This window comes from Schistocerca serialis, chromosome 5, assembly GCF_023864345.2.
Source record: "Schistocerca serialis cubense isolate TAMUIC-IGC-003099 chromosome 5, iqSchSeri2.2, whole genome shotgun sequence".
Taxonomy (NCBI): domain Eukaryota; kingdom Metazoa; phylum Arthropoda; class Insecta; order Orthoptera; family Acrididae; genus Schistocerca; species Schistocerca serialis.
The window spans coordinates 353,031,788-353,043,465 of NC_064642.1; the positions used below are offsets into that span (position 1 = coordinate 353,031,788).

General features: G+C 44.4%; 1 protein-coding gene across 1 annotated transcript in view; it reads left to right on the forward strand.

Annotated features, from left to right (window-relative positions):
* Positions 1–10,685, forward strand: part of LOC126481934 (facilitated trehalose transporter Tret1-like) — an 88,702-nt gene extending 78,017 nt beyond the window's left edge. Inside the window, exon 5 of the mRNA XM_050105894.1 lies at positions 10,332–10,685. Within this exon, the coding sequence (XP_049961851.1) occupies positions 10,332–10,685 (354 nt within the window). The remainder of the gene's footprint in view (positions 1–10,331) is intronic.
* The last annotated feature ends 993 nt before the right edge of the window (positions 10,686–11,678 follow it).

Here is an 11,678-nt window from a genome sequence, read left to right on the forward strand (position 1 = left end):
TATGCACTTGACATGTTCCGCATCATAATGGTTACCTTGTGATTAATCTGTGGAACATAGAACTAACTAACTACCCATGGGAATTAAATGTCTAGGAGTCTTGTAGTTGCACATTTCACCCCTTTATGTGCCAAAGCTAGATGCATAAAGGGTAATGCAGATCAGTTTTCCTTCTCGTGTTGTGCCTGGGGTATCTCCATTAGTAACAAATGAAGTTGAATATTTGGTAACAAATTTTATAAGTGAGTTCATGTACAGTGAGGCAGTGGTTAATATTCCCAAGTAATTGTAATTACTTTCTTTTGTGTAACGAACACTTTTCGTCAAAGTGAGGAGTTTCCTCAAATATTCACCCTATAAGGCATTGCATGAATGTATGCAAAATATATTGACTTACTACATATATATTCCCAACATTGGAAATTATTCGTAAAGAAAAAGTAGCCAAACCTGAACTTTTGCTGCTCTACTATATATTTTTCCCAAATTAAGTTATCTTCAATTTGTACAGCTAATAACCAGGAGATTTTTACTTTGCGTATTATTTGTTGTGTATGTACTGATCAATAGGAAGTGTAATGGCTCTGACGCTGCAGAATTGGATGATCTGTATTTTTTCAAAGTTAAATTTAGTCTATTTGTGCAAACCCAAAATTTTCTCTGTTGTTGTCTCATTGCTCGGCGTCACAACTATGCTTGTATGACCTGAAAACGCAACAGATAATGCCGTCTGATTTCAACAAAATGACAGATCATGAATGCAAAGTCAGAACAGTAGTACGCCAATCATCTATCGCATGGACTTCCCACCGTATTTCATCCTCACACTGATGAAGTGACGTCTCTTCTTCGTATTTCTCAAGCAGACGAGGGTAGCTTTTGCATTCTATTACTTCACCAAGAAAGAAACCAGGCATGTTCTGAACTACATATTCCATAAAATCTGAATTTATCTAATCGAAATTATAACTGACGTTATGAAATGCCTTCCCAAGTGATGATATTTTATCATTTAAACATTTCATTATATGCTAAGTAAATGTACAAATATGTACCTCAGTACGGACGCAGGAGGAGCTGGCCACTGTTCGCGAACAGCTGAGCGTGTTGATGGCCGCGGTCAGCCGTCTTCTGGCTGCTGCCTCGGAGTGTAGCGGCAGTGGGGAGTCTGGTGCGTCGCAAGGTACACCCCAGGTGTTACATGCTTCACCCACTGTCCCTGCTGTCGAGACATCTTCGCGTGTACTGGGCGCGGTTGGACCACCCTCTCCCCAAGGAGAGTGGCGGGTTCAGCGGCGTTCGCGGCGCACGAGGCGGAGGGTCAATGTGGAGGCTGGCCGTGTGGCATCGCCCGCTCTGCCTGTGAGTGGACATGTGGCTGCTCCTTCAGCAAGGTCCGAGCAGGCACACGGGGGGAGGGGTTTATTAGTAATTGGGAGCTCCAACGTTAGGCGGGTGATGGAGCCCCTTAGGGAAATAGCGGGAAGGTCGGGGAAGAAGGCCAGTGTTCACTCTGTCTGCTTGCCGGGGGTTCTCATCCGAGATGTGGAGGAGGCCCTACCGGCGGCGATAGAGAGCACTGGGTGCACCCGACTGCAAATTGTTGCTCATGTCGGCACCAATGACTCCTGCCGTCTGGGTTCAGAGGTCATCCTCAGTTCGTACAGGCGGTTGGCGGAATTGATGAAGGCGGAAAGCCTCGTTCGCGGGGTGAAATCAGAGCTAACTATTTGTAGTATCGTTCCCAGAACCGATCGCGGTCCTCTGATTTGGAGTCGAGTGGAAGGCTTAAACCAGAGGCTCAGACGATTCTGCGGAGATCTGGGGTGCAAATTTCTCGACCTCCGCTATCGGGTGGAGAAATGTAGGGTCCCCCTGAACAGGTCAGGCGTGCACTACACACCGGAAGCGGCTACAAGGGTAGCGGAGTACGTGTGGAATGCACATGGTTTTTTTTTAGGTTAGATACTTCCCTCCCTAGGCCCAACAAGACGCCTCCTGAGACGCGGCAAGGTAGGAGTAGGCAAAATGCAACAGGGCATAACAATATTAATGTGCTAATAGTAAACTGCAGGAGCGTCTACAGAAAGGTCCCAGAACTGTTCTCATTAATAAACGGTCACAACGCCCATATAGTACTAGGGACGGAAAGTTGGCTGAAACCAGACGTAAACAGTAATGAAATCCTAAACTCAGATTGGAATGTATACCGCAGAGACAGGCTGGACAGTGAAGGGGGAGGCTTGTTTATAGCGATAAGATGTGCAATAGTATCGAAGGAAATTGACGGAGATCAGAAATGTGAAATGATTTGGGTGAAGGTCACGGTTAAAGCAGGCTCAGACATGGTAATTGGATGTCTCTATAGGCCCCCTGGCTCAGCAGCTGTTGTGGCTGAGCACCTGAAGGATAATTTGGAAAATATTTCGAGTAGATTTCCCCACCATGTTATAGTTCTGTGTGGAGATTTTAATTTGCCGGATATAGACTGGGAGACTCAGACGTTCATAACGGGTGGCAGGGACAAAGAATCCAGTGAAATTTTTTTAAGTGCTTTATCTGAAAACTACCTTGAGCAGTTAAACAGAGAACCGACTCGTGGCGATAACATATTAGACCTTCTGGTGACAAACAGACCCGAACTATTTGAAAAAGTTAACGCAGAACAGGGAATCAGCAATCATAAAGCGGTTACGGCATCGATGATTTCAGCCCTATATAGGAATATTAAAAAGGGTAGGAAGATTTTTCTGTTTAGAAAAAGTGACAAAAACTGATTTCAGAGTACCTGTTGGCTCAACACAAAAGTTTTGTCTCAAGTACAGATAGTGTTGAGGATCAGTGGACAAAGTTCAAAACCGTCGTACATAATGCGTTACATGAGTATGTGCCAAGCAAGATCGTAAGAGATGGAAAAGAGCCACCGTGGTACAACAACCGAGTTAGAAAACTGCTGCGGAAGCAAAGGGAACTTCACAGCAAACATAAACATAGCCAAAGCCTTGCAGACAAACAAAAATTACGCGAAGCGAAATGTAGTGTGAGGAGGGCTATGCGAGAGGCGTTCAATGAATTCGAAAGTAAAGTTCTATGTACTGACTTGGCAGAAAATCCTAAGAAATTTTGGTCTTATGTCAAAGCGGTAGGTGGGTCAAAACAAAATGTCCAGACACTCTGTGACCAAAATGGTACTGAAACAGAGGATGACAGACCAAAGGCCGAAATACTAAATGTCTTTTTCCAAAGTTGTTTCACAGAGGAAGATTGCACTGTAGTTCCTTCTCTAGATTGTCGCACAGATGACAAAATGGTAGATATCGAAATAGACGACAGAGGGGTAGAGAAACAATTAAAATCGCTCAAAAGAGGAAAGGCCTCTGGACCTGATGGGATACCAGTTCAATTTTACACAGAGTACGCGAAGTTACTTGCCCCCTTCTTGCAGCGGTGTACCGTAGGTCTCTAGAAGGGACGTCGAGCAGATGTGCAGAACTATAGACCTATATCTCTAACGTCGATCAGTTGTAGAATTTTGGAACACGTATTGTGTTCGAATATAATGACTTTTCTGGAGACAAGAAATCTACTCTGTAGGAATCAGCATGGGTTTCGAAAAAGACGGTCATGCGAAACCCAGCTCGCGCTATTCGTCCACGAGACTCAGAGGGCCATAGACACGGTTTCACAGGTAGATGCCGTGTTTCTTGACTTCCGCAAGGCGTGCGATACAGTTCCCCACAGTCTTTAATGAACAAAGTAAGAGCATATGGACTATCAGATCAATTGTGTGATTGGATTGAGGAGTTCCTAGATAACAGAACGCAGCATGTCATTCTCAATGGAGAGAAGTCTTCCGAAGTAAGAGTGATTTCAGGCGTGCCGCAGGGGAGTGTCATAGGACCGTTGCTATTCACAATATACATAAATGACCTTGTTGATGACATCGGAAGTTCACTGAGGCTTTTTGCGGATGATGCTGTGGTGTATCGAGAGGTTGTAACAATGGAAAATTGCACTGAAATGCAGGAGGATCTGCAGCGAATTGACACATGGTGCAGGGAATGGCAATTGAATCTCAATGTAGACAAGTGTAATGTGCTGCGAATACACAGAAAGATAGATCCTTTATCATTTAGCTACAAAATAGCAGGTCAGCAACTGGAAGCAGTTAATACCATAAATTATCTGGGAGTACGCATTAGGAGTGATTTAAAATGGAATGATCATATAATGTTGATCGTCGGTAAAGCAGATGCCAGACTGAGATTCATTGGAAGAATCCTAAGGAAATGCAATCCGAAAACAAAGGAAGTAGGTTACAGTACGCTTGTTCGTCCACTGCTTGAATACTGCTCAGCAGTGTGGGATCCGTACCAGATAGGGTTGATAGAAGATATAGAGAAGATCCAACGGAGAGCAGCGCGCTTCGTTACAGGATCATTTAGTAATCGCGAAAGCGTTACGGAGATGATAGATAAACTCCAGTGGAAGACTCTGCAGGAGAGACGCTCAGTAGCTCGGTACCGGCTTTTGTCAAAGTTTCGAGAACATACCTTCACCGAAGAGTCAAGCAGTATATTGCTCCCTCCTACGTATATCTCGCGAAGAGACCATGAGGATAAAATCAGAGAGATTAGAGCCCACACAGAGGCATACCGACAATCCTTCTTTCCACGAACAATACGAGACTGGAATAGAAGGGAGAACCGATAGAGGTACTCAAGGTACCCTCCGCCACACACCGTCAGGTGGCTTGCGGAGTATGGATGTAAATGTAGATGTAGATGTAGATGTAGCGTGGCCATTTAGAAATTTAATCTGAAGTCGGCTATCTATCACATTACTGCACCTTTAACTTGTGTGACAACCCTGCAGGACATTACCTACTCAAATATTTTAGAAAATGATGTAAGCAGTAACACTGGGCGGTAGTTACTGACATTTGTAGAATCACCTCTCTTTTATAAAGAACTACCAACGGCATAATTTAATCTGTCCTGAAAAATATTCTGAATTAATGGTGCGCTCACAAAGTGACTATGAAGATTATGTATTATTGGAGACGATATTCACCTCACACAAAGTTTTAGTGTTTAAGGCTACGTCCATCTTCTTTATTGCTGAAAACCTACTCAGAATTTACTAAATAAGTATTGATGGATTCCGTAGCAATTAAAACAAAGCACCGTCAAAACTCTTATCGTCAGTGTAAGGTGAACATTCACACGGAATATATATTGAACGCAATACAGGAACGATCATAAGAATGGTCCTTCATGACTTTCCCAGAAACCAACGTCGACCCATTCTTACCTCCTAGGGCCCACATATTCTTCCACTGCCATCGCTCCTGTATCCCGCTGAAACATCCAAAAATCGGATTGAGATAAATTCTGAAAACCGTAGAGAGGGCGGTAAAGAGCACATTACTGATTGTAACAAAGAGGTTAACCAGCTATATAACAAATTTTAGTAAAGTAGAGAACAAGAAACCACTACGAATTAGATGAGTTCTTTGAATGAACAAAGTTCTTTGAATAAACAGAGGAGGGAAAAATAGCACAAAGAAACCAGGGATCTCGAATTCACACATTCCAATATAGAAGCTTGGATAATGATTCGGAACCGGGAAGAAGCGACTGACCAGAACGCGAGGAACTTAACAGTCTCATGCGACACAATCACTAGTCACCGAGTGAGAGTTTCCATGGTTCAAGCAAATAAAACAAATGTTTGGCAAACAAAGAAAGAACTTGCTGGGGTTAGGAAATCTCTTCAATCTAACCCAGAATTTTCTATTCCATTTACGATCATTGTACAGGATACAGCCCATACCCTTACGAAATTTAGATAAGCAGCAGGTTCACATGGTTTTTGTTGCACAGCGGTCTCACAAAGTGAAAGTAACTAGTTTTCCTTTACGTCGAAATTCTTCACACAGCAACATTTAAGACAGCTACAGTTATTGCTATCGACAAACCAGGCAAAGAAGTAAGAGCTGCGCAACACATCCACCTAGTATCGCTATTTATATGTGAATACGAACTCTTGAAAGGAATGAACTTAGACCGAACAAAAGAGCAAATCAATTGTGTCGTGTCACTTGAACATGCTGGGCTTATAGCTGGTAGAAACTGTTGTGGGTAAGTTCCCTCCTTGACCACTCACATGGAATTTGGCTACCAGCTGGGGAGGTTCTCGTTGATCTATTGGGAGGTTATGATACGGTGTGACACGTGGGCCTAATATCGAAATATCTCGGAGTAGTACCTTGTAAGTCTGTAGGTAACCTCTTAAGCAACACTTTGAGCAGTCGGCAGTTTAAAGTACCGCAAGGAGAAAAGAAGGGTGGATGAGTACTCGGTGCTGTCCACCTTCAAGGTTCTGTTATAGCTCTGGTGTTTCCCAGTCTCTACACGGCAGACCTCCCGGACATTCTAGTTTGCAGATGGCCTTGCAATTTCATATCAGAAGGAAAATCTTTCTGAACACTTAATAAGCAATCTCGTTAATCTTCCTGAATATTTTAAGATATGTCGACTAGACGTATTGTTTTTACAAGACAAGCATGTCTAACAGACCACAGTTCTGCCCTCTCGGCATTGTCAAATATAAAGACAATCCAAAATAATTTGATGTCGCATTATGAAATAAACAGGGGCCTGCAGGAACTACACTACTGGTCATTAAAATTGCTACACCACGAAGATGACGTGCTACAGACGCGAAATTTAACCGACAGGAAGAAGATGCTGTGAAATACAAATGATTAGCTTTTCAGGGCATTCACACAAGGTTGGCGCCGGTGGCGACACCTACAACGTGTTGACATGAGGAAAGTTTCCAACCGATTTCTCATACACAAAAAGCAGTTGGTCGCCGTTGGCTGGTGAAACGTTGTTGTGATGCCTCGAGGAGAAATGAGTACCATCATGTTTCCGACTTTGATAAAGGTCGGATTGTAGCCTCTCGCGATTGCGGTTTATCGAATCGTAACATTGCTGCTCGCGTTGGTCGAGATCCAATGACTGTTGGCAGAATATGGAATAGGTGGGTTCAGGAGGGGAATACGGAATGCCGTGATAGATCCCAACGGCCTCGTATCACTAGCAGTGGAGATGACAGGCATCTTCATGGCTGTAACGGATCGTGTAGCCACGTCTCGATCCCTGAGTCAACAGATGGGGACGTTTGCAAGACAACAACCATCTGCACGAACAGTTCGACGACGTTTGCAGCAGCATGGACTATCAGCTCGGAGACCATGGCTGCGGTTACCCTTGACGCTGCATCAAAGACAGGTGCGACTGGGATGGTGTACTCAACGACGAACCTGGGTGCACGAATGGCAAAACGTCATTTTTTCCGATGAATCCAGGCTCTGTTTACAGCATCATAATGGTCACATCCGTGTTTGGTGACATCGCGGTGAACGCACATTGGAAGCGTGTATTCGTCATCGCCATACTGGCGTATCACCCGGCGTGATGGTAAGAGGTGCCGTTGGTTCCACGTCTCGGTCACCTCTTGTTGACATTGACGGCACTTTGAACAGTGGACGTTACATTTCAAATGTGTTACGACCCGTGGCTCTACCCTTCATTCGATCCCTGCGAAACCCTACATTTCAGTAGGATAATGCGCGACCGCATGTGGTAGGTCCTGTATGGGCCTTTCTGGATACAGAAAATGTTCGACAGCTGCCCTGGCCAGCACATTCTCCAGATCTCTCACCAATTGAAAACGTGTGGTCAGTGGTGGCCGAGCACCTGGCTCATCACAATACGCCAATCACTACTGTTGATGAACTGTGGTATCGTGTTGAAGCTGCATGGGCAGCTGTACCCGTATACGCCATCCAAGCTCTGTTTGACTCAATGGCCAGGCGTATCAAGGCCGTTATTACGGCCGGAGGTGGTTGTTCTAGGTACTGATTTCTCAGGATCTATGCACCCAAATTGCGTGAAAATGTAATCACATGCCAATTCTAGTATAATATATTTGTGCAATGAATACCCGTTTATCATTTGCATTTCTTCTTGGTGTAGCAATTTTAATTGGCAGTAGTGTATATTACTTCCATGTATATCAGGTTCAGCTTGTTATATGTTCACGATAGCAGTTTTTGCTAGATTACAACGTAAATTATCATATACTGGTTGAAACTGAGCTCCACCAGAAAAATTTCGGAGGTCGTTCAGTAATATTTCCTGGGTATTTCTATCGATTAGTGGTTCGTTTCAGAGTGATTGCATTGGTTTGATTTCTTACACCCTTCGGGCGAGATGGCGTACTGGTGAGACACCGGAATCGTATTCAGGAGTTCAAATCGCCACCCGACCAGCCAGATCTGGATTTTCCGTGATTTCCCTGAGTCGGTTAAGGTGAATGCTGGGAAAGAACCTTGAAAAGGGCAGCAACAATTTTCCATCCATTTCCAACATGAACGACTGCTCCGTCTCTAATGAATTCGACGTCGACGGCACGTTAAACCCGTATCATCTTTTCTTTCTTTGTCACATGCTTGTATATATTAGTGTCTGTATTATGCTGAAAATATCTGTACTACAGTGCAAACGTCAAGGATATGTGGTGTATATTTTGTTGCAATTAACAAACTGTGGTATATGAAGAGAGGGGTTTACAAGACTCTCGTGGACATTCACGTGGACCTGATTGCTAAGGTCTTCGCAGCCGTCGAAGTAAAACTCCTGAGGTTCTTGAGCGTGTATGACAGTGAATGGTGCATCAGTATACACACATTCATGCTCATGGTGGTCGACGTTTAAACAATACCTACAAGGGAAGAGATCTTCCTCTTGCTATGAACTGTACTGTGCACTGACAGAATGTGTTGAACGCACTGTGATAAATATGTTTCTCCTGTAGGGTTTTTGCATTACTCTATACACTGAGGTGACAAAAAGCAAGGGACAGTGATATGCACATACACCAACAGTGGTAGTATCGCGTAACGGGGTATGAAAGGGCAATGAATTGATGGAGCTATCATTTGTAGGTGATTCAAGTGAAAAGGTTTCCGACGTGATTACGACCGCACGACGGAAATTGACAAACTTTAAACTGGAAGTGATAGGGGACATTTCATTTCGGAAATCGTTAGGGAATTGAATATTCCGAGATCCACAGTGTGAAAAGTAAGCCGTGAATGCTAAATTTCATGCATTACCTCTCACTATCGACAACGCAACGCAGTGGCCGTCGGATTTCACTCAAATACGTAGAACATCAGCGTTTACGTAGAGTTGTCAGTGCTAGGAGAGAAGTAACACTGCGTAAAATAACCACAGAAATCAATGTGGGACGTGCGACGAACATATCCGTTAGGACAGTGCGGCGAAACGTGCCGTTAATGGGCTATTGCCTTTGCTAACAGCACGACATCGCCTGCAGCGCCTCTCCTGGGCTCGTGACCACATCACTTGGACCCTAGAACGATTGAAAAATCGTGGCCTAATCAGTTCAGCACCTATTTCAGTTGGTAATAGCTGATGGCAGCTTTCAAGTGTGGAACAGATCCCACGAAGCAGTGGATCCATATTGTCAACAAGACACTGTGGAAGCTGGTGCTGGCTCCATAATGGTATGGGCTGTGTTTACATGACATGGCCGTGGTCCTCGGTTTCTGATGGACCGATTACTTGACTGAAAATGGTTGTGTCTGTCTACTTGAAGACCATCTGCAGCCAATCAAGGTTTTCATGTACCCAAAATATGACAGAATTTTTGTAGATGACAATTTGCCATGTCATCGGACCTCAAGTGTTCGTGATTTATTTGAAGAATACTGTGGACAATCCTAGGGAATGATTGGGCCACGCACCGAACATTTTTGGGACACAACTGAGAACTCAGTTAGTGCACGAAATCCTACACCCGCAACACTTCCGCAATTATGGACAGCAGTAGAGGCAGCATGGTTCAATATCTATGCAGGGATTTCAGACGACTTGTTGACTCCATGCCACGTCAAGTTCATGTACTACACCGGGCAAAAGACAGTCCGAACAATATTAGGCGGTACACCTTGACATTCGTCACGTCAGTGTGTTCTGTATAGGACGTTTCGGTGTTTGCTTTATACATGGTTTCACATTGTTATGACGGTATTTACACAGAAAATCAGGTAATTGTGGTGACAAACAGATAAAATCAGACATTTGCAGTTACTCTGGAACACGTTACCGGCGATCACGGGTCACGAGCACCAAAATAATCAGAAGCTTTCCCTGAACAGGCTCTGGAATTTTATCATGCATTAAGAAATTAACTTACGTGCATATAAAGAGCAAACGGCTTCCTTGTTTCAGATTTCCTACGACATGGGAGGCAGCGCATTACTGTGGGTGTTGAGCAACGAGCTGACCCCCGCGTCCGTCCGAGGATTCTCCAACTCCTGCGTCGGCATCCTGTTGTCGGTGCTGTCGTTCGGCATCACCAAACTGTTCCAACTGGTCGAAGACTCCTTCGGAACCTACGTCCCCTTTTGGTTTTTCTCCATATCTTGCTTTGTCGGGGTCATCTTTACGTGGTTCTTCATCCCAGAGACTAAGGGCCGTTCACTAGAGGACATCACTGCCGAGATGAGCGCTAAAGCGGAAGGGCTCCATCGTGAGTCCTTAACGCGGAAGACGAGCCTCAAGGATGTTAGCGCTCTGCAGTAATTTTTACGAGATGTACCTGTAAGATACGGAACCCGAGGCAAGAATCTTGAATGACCTATCCAAACAGAATCAGTTCTGTTTAGAAGGAATGTCTAATAATATGTACCCAAACTCAACTCTAGCTTTATTTTGAGATTTCTTTAAGATCTGAGTAAAGTGACGGATTATCGTGCTGAAGGGCTAAGTGCCAGTTTTGCATGAAGTGGGTTTTCTACTTCGTTAGATGGAATGTGAAGATAAACTGCCTATTGGCTTCTGTCTCGGGTTCCTCGGCCGACGTTCAACTAATGATTTTTCTGACGTTTCGCCAGCACGAGTGGCTGGCATTATCAAAGCTTCACCCTCCATTGCCGGTGGTGAACTGGAGCCGAGCTCGCGGGCGCAGACTATATGTACCTGGCGCGCCAGGTACATATAGTCTGCGCCCGCGAGCCCGGTTCCAGTTCACCACCGGCAATGAAGGGTGAAGCTTTGACAATGCCAGCCACTCGTGCTGGCGAAACGTCAGAAAAATCATTAGATGAACGTCGGCCGAAGAACCCGAGACAGAATCCAATAGGCAGTTTGTCAACAAGTGGCCACGAAAGACTTAACAATTTTGTAATGTGAAGATAGTTTTTATATGCTGAAAGGTCAGTCTCCAATGATGGCCGATGCTACGAAGACCAGTAGATGGCACGAGAGATTACTGCTATGGCTTGTCCATGCCAAATGAGGTATATGTAGAATGTGTCAAACGAGTTCGCTGTTCTGGACATAGGGATTATACACTTCCGCTAGCTCCTGCCGTTTTGTAGCCTGATTCTTGCGTGTCTTTATTGGCGGTTCAATGGACAGCGAAAACAACATGAATAATTCAGCAAAGGAAAGTAAAAGAATATCTGGTAGCGTTAAAGAAATGCGTGAGCGAAGGTGAGGAATCATTTTCTTCCTGATGATGTAATGAACACCATAGCAACACGTCACAATAAGGAACCTGTTAAAGTAGTTCAG